At 36.0% G+C, this 11,726-nt stretch overlaps 1 protein-coding gene across 1 annotated transcript in view; it reads left to right on the forward strand.

Annotated features, from left to right (window-relative positions):
* Window positions 1-9,080, forward strand: part of DDX46 (DEAD (Asp-Glu-Ala-Asp) box polypeptide 46) — a 24,528-nt gene extending 15,448 nt beyond the window's left edge. The window contains exons 14-23 of the mRNA XM_010579194.1: window positions 538-702; window positions 1,068-1,230; window positions 2,155-2,348; window positions 2,920-3,057; window positions 3,538-3,687; window positions 4,228-4,425; window positions 5,025-5,243; window positions 7,056-7,200; window positions 7,875-7,948; window positions 8,748-9,080. Coding sequence (XP_010577496.1) covers window positions 538-702; window positions 1,068-1,230; window positions 2,155-2,348; window positions 2,920-3,057; window positions 3,538-3,687; window positions 4,228-4,425; window positions 5,025-5,243; window positions 7,056-7,200; window positions 7,875-7,948; window positions 8,748-8,795 — 1,494 coding nt within the window. The 3' untranslated portion in view covers window positions 8,796-9,080. The remainder of the gene's footprint in view (window positions 1-537; window positions 703-1,067; window positions 1,231-2,154; window positions 2,349-2,919; window positions 3,058-3,537; window positions 3,688-4,227; window positions 4,426-5,024; window positions 5,244-7,055; window positions 7,201-7,874; window positions 7,949-8,747) is intronic.
* Window positions 9,081-11,726: the final 2,646 nt, after the last annotated feature.

Consider the following 11,726-nt stretch of genomic DNA (forward strand, 5'->3'; position numbering starts at 1 on the left):
TTTTTTTTTTTTTTTTGCACAGTTGTTTTGGGTACTTGTGGCCATGTTGTAACCCTATGTAATCCCTTGATGCAGGTGTCATATTAGTAGTTGAAGCCTGCTTATAAAGTCTTTGATGTGTGGTGGTAATGTCGTGCAGGAGGCAGGAACAAAACGTTGAAAATGTTGGTGAAAAATTACTTGCTGGCAGCTTGGGACGTCCAGGACTCTTTCACTTGTCATCAGGCTATATTGTCCCCCAAAACTAGAAAAATTCCTTTATTTCGGCTCTTGAGCTGTAGGGTTTCTGCTGCATGTCTTAATATTTCTGCTGGGCTGTTGTTGGGTTGCGTATTGCCACTCAACTTCCCTTTGAATCCAGCAAGTTATGCCTGTCTTCAAATGCCAGCACCTAGGTCCCAAGAGGAAATCTGTAGAGAAATATTTTGTAGTCTGTGTAGTGCAGATACCACCTCACTTTAAAGACAACAGCTCTCTATCTGTATGAAGTTCAATTACAGCACTTGGATATTAACAAGGAATGTTCTCTTAAACCAGGTTATGCGCATTGTAGACAACGTCAGGCCTGATCGTCAGACTGTCATGTTCTCTGCTACTTTTCCCAGAGCTATGGAGGCGTTAGCTCGGAGAATCCTAAGTAAACCTATAGAAGTGCAGGTCGGAGGCAGAAGTGTTGTCTGTTCTGATGTGGAGCAACATGTTGTGAGTATCACACATCTGCCTTGCTCATCTTCTCATTTGCTTGCAAAAGATTATTTCCAGCAATATTGAATATAAACTAATATACCCACAGAACTTTTATTTTTTAGAAGTTTAGTGACTTTGTTAAAGCTGAACTCAGAATAAACTAACACTCTAATCCGCAAATGCAATGTGATCACTTTTTTTTTTTTAAAACTTGTTCTTGTACCACTAAGCTGAACAGCAGTTTTGCCACTAGCTGTGGAAACAGCCTGAAAAAGTCATCTCCTGTTCCTGATTTTTATTTTTATGCACCCTGAATGTGTTTAATGACTGAAGATACAATTTATACTCTTTCTGCTTTGCTTTTGTATGTCTTTTTCCAGATTGTCATAGAAGAGGAGAACAAGTTTTTGAAGTTACTGGAGCTACTGGGACACTATCAGGAGAAAGGATCAGTTATCATATTTGTAGATAAACAAGAACACGCTGATGGGTTGTTGAAAGATTTAATGAGAGCCTCTTACCCTTGCTTGTCTCTTCATGGAGGTAATTTGCAATCTTAAGGATTTATATTAACAACTCCAAACTAGAATATTGGTATTCAGTAGTTATAAAGAATAAGTTACTTAGTTCCTGTATAGTACCAATTATTATTTCTTCCTAAGCAGCTTTTACTTTATAATTGGGAAAGATATTTGTCTCTTAATTTGAAATAGGCATGATAGCTTTCCATAATTACTCTTTATTGTTCCCTGGGAGATGTCATCAGATGCCAAGTCTTGTCTTTGTGCAGCAGGATTGTTACTGAGAGTTAACACCTCTTGGGGAATATTACTAACTACTTGCTGTTGTAGAGCAGTGAATGCCATTGGGGGGAATATTATATGATATTTTTATTTGAGATTCCACAATAATAGCAGCTGTTGTTTCACTTTTCTGCCATCAAGTAGTAATATAACGGCAGTAGTTTAGTAGCAAGAGGAGGAAATCTCTTTAGAATGTTGTCCATCCCAGAGTATTTTAAAACTTTCTATATATAATGCTTTTAAAAATACAGTAACCAATAAGTACAAAACCACTGCTCGTTTAGTGCAACAATGGAAGAGGGAAAAATATGATCATTCTTCTGAGACTTCTATTGCCTTTAGAGAACAGAAAAAACCTCCAGATGAAGTCTCCATTTAATATAAGAAGTCAAATAGAAAATCATATTAAAGAAACTTTTGAGGATCTTGGTATGGGTAAACATCTTTTCATAGTGGAAAAACTAAAAGTTTTGTTATTCTGGGTAGTAGACTAAGATCGATTGTTTGGGCTAATGTATGTTGCCTGTAAAAGAGTGAATGTATTGAAATTTTATTTGCTTAGGCTTTCAGTTGTTTGAGGTTGGAGGGTAGTTTGACCTGTGTACAAATTCTTTTGGCTCAAAGCAGAGCTTTATAATTAACTGTTTTGTCTGGTTTCCTGCAGGTATTGATCAGTATGACAGGGACAGCATAATTAATGATTTCAAGAATGGAATTTGTAAACTTCTGGTGGCCACGTCTGTAGCAGCAAGGGGCTTGGATGTAAAACAGTTGATGCTGGTAGTCAATTATAGCTGTCCCAACCATTATGAAGATTATGTGCATCGAGCAGGCCGAACTGGACGAGCTGGCAATAAAGTATGTATAATCAGTTGCCTTTTGGTTATTACTGAAAATTTTTCCTTATTTATTGCTTGATCAAGGTGTTCCTAAGGCATAGCTACAGAGGGAGTTGTTTACATTATTGGTGGGAAAAGGGTTTTCCTTTAGAGTGCATCTAAGGTTTTTGAGTGATTGTGTGTAAAACATATTCTGAATATTAGCGCTGTGAAGGTTGGAACTTACACGTTCTTCTGATGTACGAACGTTCTTTTAAATCCTGTTTGTGGCTGAAAGTTTGGGTGCTTTTCACTGTTGGAAATGTGCCCTACTAAATTTATAAGATTTTATTTTCCAAACTTTTAACTATGACAAGATTGAAAGGAAAGACTTCAGTTTCTACCATCTGTGGTTGATTGCCTCTGTATCAGCTTCCTGGGAAATGTCACTATTCATTCTACATTCCCACTAAAAAAAGTTTATGCGTGAATATCATAGTTAGTTTTATTGACCAGAACAACTGTGTCTGTGCAAGGGTGCTTCAATAAATTCAGAGATAAAGTGTCTTCAGGGATTTTTCTTTATTATCTTTTAAATTAATTTTGACCAGGGATATGCGTATACATTCATTACTGAGGATCAGGCACGGTATGCTGGTGATATCATTAAGGCTTTGGAATTGTCGGGGAATCCAATTCCTACTGATTTGGAGAAGCTCTGGGCTGACTTCAAAGACCAACAGAAGGCTGTAAGTAATTCTTTCTTCTGTAGTGGGCTTTGGTCTGGGTTTAACGCGTATGCACGTGGGTCCGCTTGTACAGTATACATACATGAGTCATCTCACTGACTTCATTGAGAACACATACGTATGCTTAGGTAAGCGTCTATTTTCAAGATTGGGATCTTGAATGTCATTTACAGGACTGTTCTTGAGAATTTAAATATTGTCATCTGATATGTGATAGAGAAATGCCTACTGTATAAGGAGCACTTTGGTTTTTATCAAAATTCACATAAAAGATAATTAAGTTCTTTCACAGAATTTGTATTATTATTTCTAGAGCTCCTGCCATCAGAGGATCTTGCTTATGCTGAGAAGAGTGACTTTGGAGTTTTTCCATTAGATATTGCTTCTTAAATAATTTCAAAATTATTTGTATAATTTTATAGTTATTTTATGACTATTGGACATACTTCTCAGTATGAAAATACATGTTTTTATTTTCAGGAGGGAAAGTTGATTAAAAAAAGCAGTGGATTCTCTGGCAAAGGTTTTAAATTTGATGAAACAGAACAGGCTTTGGCTAATGAAAGAAAGAAGCTACAAAAAGCAGCTCTTGGCTTGCAGGATTCAGATGATGAAGATACAGCTGTTGATGTAAGCACCTGAAAATAAGATTTAAGTTGCTTCAGGATTTCCAATATATTTGTTTTTTCCCCAGTAGGTTACATAATGTTGCAGATTTTTATTACTCCCATGTCCTATGCTACTGATTTAGTTAAATTGCATGAGTAGTTATGTAAATGTCACAGAAATTCTTTTCTTTGTAATATTAATCTTGTGTAGATGAAATAGAACTATTGCTCTCAATTACAAACATTTTTTACTTGCACTGTTTTAAAGAAATTCATAGTAGCCTTTTCTATTTCTAAATCCTTACTAGATTCCTTTTTTAATGTTTGTTAAGAGTCATTTTTGTGGCTTGGAAAGTAAACACTTATGTTCAGACTTTTTCCTAATGATTAGATGATCTGTTCATATTTCTGATCTGTAGTTCTGGGCAGGCTTCTACCGTTTATATAGGATTAATTTCTTTAAAAGCATGTAAACTAAATGCACTTTAGTGTTTTCTTTCTTTAGGATGATAAGATTATCTAATGGTAAATGCAGTGATGTAATAATAATTATTTTCTTTAGATCGATGAACAAATTGAAAGCATGTTCAATTCAAAGAAAAGAGTAAAAGACATGGCAGCACCAGGAACATCAAATGCTCCTACACCATCAGCTGGGAATGCAGAAAAATTGGAAATTGCTAAAAGATTGGCTTTGAGAATCAATGCCCAGAAGAATCTTGGAGCAGAGGCACAAGTATTGGTCCCCTTCCACTTTAAGGTCAGGCTCTTCAGAGAGCAATTTTTTTCTTTTTCTTTTTCTTTTTTTTTTGTTTAAATAAAAGCAATTCCTTTGTTCTGTGGCTGCCATTTTATTTAGTGCTTCTGCACACTAAAAATATACTGCATTATTTAGCTCATTTGTGCTGGGCTAACTCAGTTACAAGTTGTAGGATTTGTAATTGAGCTAATATGATAATAAGATTTAATACAGAACTGGAGATGCTTTGTCTGCCCTGGCAAAGAGTTAATTCATTACTGATAAAATTACACAATTAGGTTTTGTCAGCTTCAGCAGAGTTGCAGAACATCTCTCTCTGTTTGAAGCATGTGATATACAATCCATTTAGATTTAGGTTAATGTGATCTGGATTGTCCAAAGGTATTTTGAGCTGAAGATACAAAAGACCAGTAAGATCTTTTCTATGCAGATGTGAGGGGAGTTATTGAGAGGAAGGAAAGAAGAGAAAGAGAAGTTTGGAGAACGTATTTATTAGGTGGACAATTATATTACATAAAAAGCTTTAATGAAACCCTTGTTGGTTTATATAGGACTTCTTTTGGCTACCTTGTTCTCAACATGGACCTATATTTTTACAGGATGTGATGCAGCAGGCTACAAATGCTATCCTGAGAGGAGGCACAATTCAGGCTCCTACTGTATCTGCCAAGACTATTGCAGAGCAACTGGCTGAAAAAATCAATGCTAAGCTCAATTATGTACCCATAGAGAAGCAGGAGGAAGAGAAACAGGATGGAGGACAAAATGAATCCTTTAAGAGATATGAAGAAGAATTAGAGATCAATGACTTCCCACAGGCAAGTAACCATTTTGCTATAATCAGGTATAAATGACCATTATTTAACAAAGGCTATCTTCATAGTTTAGACTATGATTATAACAATAAAATATTTTGTCTTTATTTCTTATCATACCTAATTGAAATTACTACATTATCTGTGATTATTTCTCAGTTTATAGATACACAATGCTTTGGTCATATTCCAGAGAATATCAGAAAAACAAGCATTCCTTATCATAAAAAAATCTTTCCACCCTCTGCCACTGACTTCTCTCCTATCTGAATCTTTGACACTGTCTGGCATTTTATTTCAAAGGTCATACTACTGTGACTGATACTGCTCTCTGCTTTTTTATTACCTGAGTATTTTTGCCATTCACAATATTGCTGCTCTAGTCTACCTCATCTGTTATTTTGAGCATTTATATTCCACAGTATCAAGCACAAATTCCTTGTATTTATCTTTGAGGTTCTGACCATGTTTGCCTTATTTTATCAGGTGGTTGTGTTATTAGTTTGTTACCCTTCCCCTCTCAGAAATCCTCTTAATTCTTATCCTAAGCGGTTTCTCATTCATAGAACATGTTCTAGATTTTATAATTTTGCTAAGGATCTTTCAAACCCTTTAAGGATACGCTTGCTAGGTACAAAGCATTGCCTGCTCATAATGGCTAGACAAGTAACTGTTCTGTTGTCTGCATGTGTGTGTCTGCAAATAAATAAATTGTAGATCTTTAGATTTTTTTTTTTTGTAGAGCTGCACTAGAAAAAACAGCTCTCTTCTGGTCTTCTTTTTGTTGTTCAATATTTTGTAACATTTTCTCTGAAATACTGATGTATATATGGCAGTTCATCAGTGAGAATCACCACTGCTCATTATGTCCCTGGAAAATCTCTATAAGGAAGTGGGACTCATCTTGTACTGTATGCGTGTATAACACGGAACACAGTGCAGAGCTGAGGTGACAGAGATAAAGTAAGATAAAATGATCGCCTAAAGCAAGAATGACAGCTGACTCTGTAAACTGGTTTTTATAGCAGTACTACACAACCATTCAATACCATCACGTGTCAGATACGCATAGGGTAGGCTTCCCGATTACGGGTGCAGTCATTTCTGAGAGTCAGATTAATGCAATTGTCTCAGTCTACAAGTAACTTAAAAACGATCTACTAGATGCTTTCTAGTAATTTCATTGTCTAAATTAATGGGATGCATTTATCATAATGAAGTATTTTTGAGGCTATTGTAGAGATTTGGGACAATTTTTACAGGGTTTTGAGAAACAACTGGCAGTGTTTATTCCTTAGGCTTTATTTATGAAGATTTTAAGGTTTACTTATTTTTGTCTTTAACCAATGAACTATGTAGACATAAATAGCATTTATTTTGTTAAAGGGAAGTACTTGCAGCCATTAACAGGGTATGTTTGCCCTTGAAGTCTATTCCTGTACAAAAAGTGCTAAATAAAATACTTGAGTGCTGCTTTAGAAAATCGCAAGAAAAAATAACAAGTTTTAAACTTTCAGTGTAGCAAAATGGAAGGTCTCTATAGAGTTCTTGCTTCAATAGTACTATGCATCCATTCTCTTTTCTCCTTCTTCCATAACTTTATCTTGCTGACATAAGAGGCAGATGTTTTTTAAATATACTTGCATAAAAATAACTGGCTAAAATTTCAGTCTACATTTTTAAAGTAGAATGCCATGACTGATTTTCACAGTGCAGTGTTCTTGTTGTTTGTCTAAAATGTCAACTAACCTTTGGATTGCCATTTTGTGTGATGCCTTTCTCCTCATTGATCCTCCCATATCCTTTGCCTTGCAGACTGCCAGATGGAAAGTTACCTCCAAAGAAGCACTACAGAGAATCAGTGAATATTCTGAAGCTGCCATTACAATCAGAGGAACTTACTTCCCTCCAGGCAAAGAACCCAAGGAAGGAGAACGAAAGATTTATTTGGCTATAGAAAGTAAGTATTCTTTTTATAAATGTTTCACTTAAAGAGAGGAGTCTAGTTTTGTAATCAGATATGGAATCTCTGTAGTTGTAGTGTTCAGATGCTCAGTTACAGACCCACTGTAGTTAACTTTGCAATTACTAAAGAAACAGTCGTTTATCTTAATACACTTTGTCAAGTGATCCATGGCGATCACAGAGATGCTTCTCCTCATAAGACTGACTTGCCACAGAACAACAGCAAACATATATGGAATCAGTTTTGGAGGAGATGGAAAGAAAAGAGAGGGGAAAGAAAAAAAGAATAAGCACAAAGATGTCTGTGCCCCTGTTAAATAAGGAAGAAAATGGATTGGGATGGGGGGGGCTGGCTGTTAAAGGTATAAGAAATTACATCAACTACCACACAAAAACTTTGCAAATCTCATGATGGTTGAGTAAAGTTTTTCTCAAAGAAACCTCTAATCCTAGGTATTTCTGAATAATGTAATTTATGACTGCCTGTTTTAAATATCTTCCTTAAAACAGAACACAGTCTAGCCGTGGCAGTCTGTACAATACTGGAGTGTTCTTCAGCAAATAGCTGAGGATATTCAGCAAGTTTTATCTGAAAATAGCAAGGAGTGTTTATTCTGTGGGCTTCATATACAGAAAATGTTTAAGATGGTAATATTTTCTTGTCTTCAGGTGCCAATGAACTGGCTGTACAGAAAGCAAAGGCAGAAATCACACGACTTATAAAAGAGGAACTCATCAGATTGGTGAGTGAAATATCCGGAATGCAGAGGGAAAGTGCCTTAATTTATGCTTTGTGAGATTGATTTCTACAAATGTTGACGCTCTGGCATATATTTTCATTAATATCAGGGGCTGGGACCTATAGATCTCAAAAACATTGTTTCATTGAACAGCCTAGAAAATATATTGCTGTGTTCAATCAGCCAGACATACGGCTATTATCCAGCCAGCAGATGGAGATAACACATTAACAGAGCTTTTTGAATGAAGACCCCTTTAAGAGTTAGGTCCCAATAAATTTCCTAATTTCAGCACCATCAGGCAGGGGAGAGGCGAATTATTCCCCTCATTTTAATACTTTATATGTGTTGAGAGATTTGTTTTGCCATAACTTCACAGTGTACCCAGCTAATAATCGTCTGTGTTCAACATACTCTGTTTTCAAATAAGATACTGTCTTGAGAAATCGTATTTTGAGTTCTCTGGTTGAGGAAACCTTGGCTTTCTCTAGAATAACCTTCAGTGATACTACATTAGACTTGACAGTGTCTTTGGCTTTTTCTCTTAAGTAGCCGTTCAAATCAGCAGTCAATTCCAGTGGTCCTGCTGTGAGCCATTATTGATAGTTTTGGGGTTAGTTTTTGGTTTTGGTTTTGTTTTGTTTTTTGTTTTTTTTTCAAAATTGTTGACCTTCCCATAAAAATGGTTTTCCAAAGGAAGGCGATTGCTAAGGAATTGCTAATGTACATGTAATGTGGATTTAGTGAAATTCATTTATCCCTTTTCACTTCAAACTGTGATTATGCTCTTCTTTATTTGCAGCAAAATTCATACCAACCAACCAACAAAGGAAGATACAAAGTTCTATGAGTATTTGGAGTTATCTGTCTGCCAGTGGCTGGTGCGTGAAACTTTGTGGCTTCTGTTGTTTTTGCTGTTTACACTGCTTATTGTAAATTAAGAATTTTTTTATTTTGTCTTGCGGACATTTTTTAACAGAAAATTGATACTTGCTGAAACATCTTAATTCTCTCCACTAAAGTTATCAGTCTTAAAGCAGACCAGTTTTGGCGGAGCATGATTTAATTTAAAATTGCAGTTTATATACTTTTCATCATAAAGAATATAAAATAAAACAGATTTTAATTTTTCTGACAGACTATACTGTTAAGTAAATTAAACAATGTTGGGATTTGTGTTGGAAATTGTTAGAATGTACCTGCTTCATATTGTGGGGATGATTCATGCCATATCAGTTTATACTGGAAAAATGATAAAACACCAAAATAAAAGCAGGCTTTTCTCCTGATCCATAGCATCTCTCTGGCTGGTTCCACACACATTCGTTCCCTGTACAAATGTCCCCCTAAGGTCAGAGAGTCTTGCAGTGATCAGAGTAGAGAATTTTATCCAGAAATACTTGAGGTCTAGTTTTAAGATCTTCTTACCCTTTTCACATCCCATGTTGTCTTTATCATCCAGGTAATAGAACAACTCTTCGGGGTTTTTGTAAAGTGAAATGTTTTGTAGTATGAAAATAGTTTTCCTGTTTTTTTCTAAACATCAGAATTTTAGGATTTTATTTTTTTCCTCATTCTCTGACATAAGAATGAAAGCCTGTTTAGTTTAAAAAGAAATTCTCAGAAAAAAAGAGAAACCTCTTTTGTAATGGAATACGACTTTGTCACTTTTTTATAGTATTCTTATATATACATTTAATGTGATTTTTTTCCCCCAGGGTTGTCATCTTTATTACTGTTAGGACATGGCTTTAAGTAAAAATGAATAATATTTATGAGTGAATTCCACAAATATTGACTATCATTGCAGTCAATAAGCTACTGGGACAAGACCTTTGTTTTTGAGGTCTCATCCCCGTAACCATTAGTATTCACGATGGATACTTACTACTCTTAAGCATTTAACTTTCCTGTCTACTTATCTGGAGCCTAAGCGGTAGCAATTGAATCGTCTCATTCTAGCAGCTGCAAGACTTTCAAGATGATGACTTTCAAAAGGACTTTTGTAGAAAGCTTTTCTTACCTGACACATTGAGAAGAAATGTGTCATTTTAAAACAGCTGTGTATATACTGCTTTAACCCTGGTGAAGACAAATCATACATCCTGCATCATGGCTGTATAAATTCACAACTTCTATTTCCCAGCTTCAGGTAATTTAAATGACTATTTCTGTTTGCATACAACTGTCTGTTACTCTAATGTCAGTGTACCTTATTTGCAATACAGGAAATGAAAAGTAATGATTATACCAACTTAACAGTATACATATAGGATAAGAACACCCAATACTTGCCAATATTAATACATTGAGTAGAACAAAGAGAAGAAGCACACACAATAACACTTCTCAAAATTTAAACCAGAAATCTCAAACTAAAGCCCTATGGTTCCCTTTAAATACATTGGGTTTCCTTCTGTTAAGAACTGGGTTTTGCTATGTTTCATACAACTTGTTTGTTGAATTGTCTAACTTTTTGACAGTGTACCCCCTGAAGAGTGACAGATTTTGGTGTATTTAATGAAGAGCACTTTCAAGTTTGGACAGCCTGACACTTCTTTAAAAACCTTGTTTCAAAATGTTCATATATATATATATTGGTATCTCCTAAAAACGGCATGACGGAGACATTTTTTGTGATTTCCAGCTTTGCACTGTTGGATTTCAGAGATGCAACAATGTATAATCTTTAACTTCCTGGGGTTTTTAAATGCAATGTCAATATTCCTATGTTTTTTAAATTCCAGCAAAAATAAAAATAATTTCAATGTATATTTTTCAGAAACTGTCTTTCTGAATAGCTCATCTGTTTTCTGCACTTACATTGCTTCTCTGTTTTTTCCTATGACAGTTAACCTCATACTTTTTGGAGTAGGGTGATGTGTAGAGTAATTAGTGCTTGTGTTTTTCTGCTTGAAATGCAGTGAGATGCAGCTCTGACTCAGCTAAGAAAGTCACAGTGAAGGTGTTTGGATACGTGAAAACAGGAGCGAAATGTATGTAAGCCAGAGGAGAAGAAACTCTGAAATTAACAAATACATAAGGAAAAAATAGTGGAAACAAGATGAGAATAAAAGTTTGGAGAAGACACAAGTAATGAAAAATGTTATATTTAGTTCTTTCCAAGTGTTTCCATGGATATAGACAAGATCTTTATGAACATCCCAGTTTGGCTGCTTTCCAGGGAATCTACCCTGGACAGATTGCTGTCACCAGTTCTTGGAAGAGCACAGGGATGCTGTATTTCTTTTTTTTTTTTTCTGTTTGTTAATGCACATAAGCAGAGCTTGTTCTGTTATCTGCCCAAGGTGATACACTACCAGCTTTCTAGGTTGCCTTACACTTTCAGTGCTTGAGTAAACAGTGGTATTTGGGGTGGATTAGTGATACAAGTATTTGATAGTGGATCGTGAATGAGTTTCTGCACGTGTGTGGCAGTAATGCAGTGTTGACATCATGCAGTGGAGGTGGTGAGGGGCAATACTCTGGGAGTGTTGCTGTTCTCAGGGGACAGGACACTGGCACTTTTTGGTGGCAGTGAAGTAAGAGAGAACTGCTGTGTAGGTGAAGGTCTGTGAATCTGGAAGAGACGGTGAGCACCGGGAGTGGCTGGAGGCACAGAAGGGGAGCCCTGTGCCATTGTTTTCTATGGCAAACCTCCACCACAGCCTGAGGTCCTGGCCCCAGTGGGTCCACATCAGAGGTTAGGGGAGGGAGAGAGCAAGACTTTTGATCGCAGCCCTGCTGGCTCCCTTGTTCTCTGTGCAAGTGGCCCACCAAA

The sequence above is a fragment of the Haliaeetus leucocephalus genome, unplaced genomic scaffold, assembly GCF_000737465.1.
Source record: "Haliaeetus leucocephalus isolate CR32 unplaced genomic scaffold, Haliaeetus_leucocephalus-4.0 Scaffold656, whole genome shotgun sequence".
In the NCBI taxonomy this organism is placed as follows: Eukaryota; Metazoa; Chordata; class Aves; order Accipitriformes; family Accipitridae; genus Haliaeetus; species Haliaeetus leucocephalus.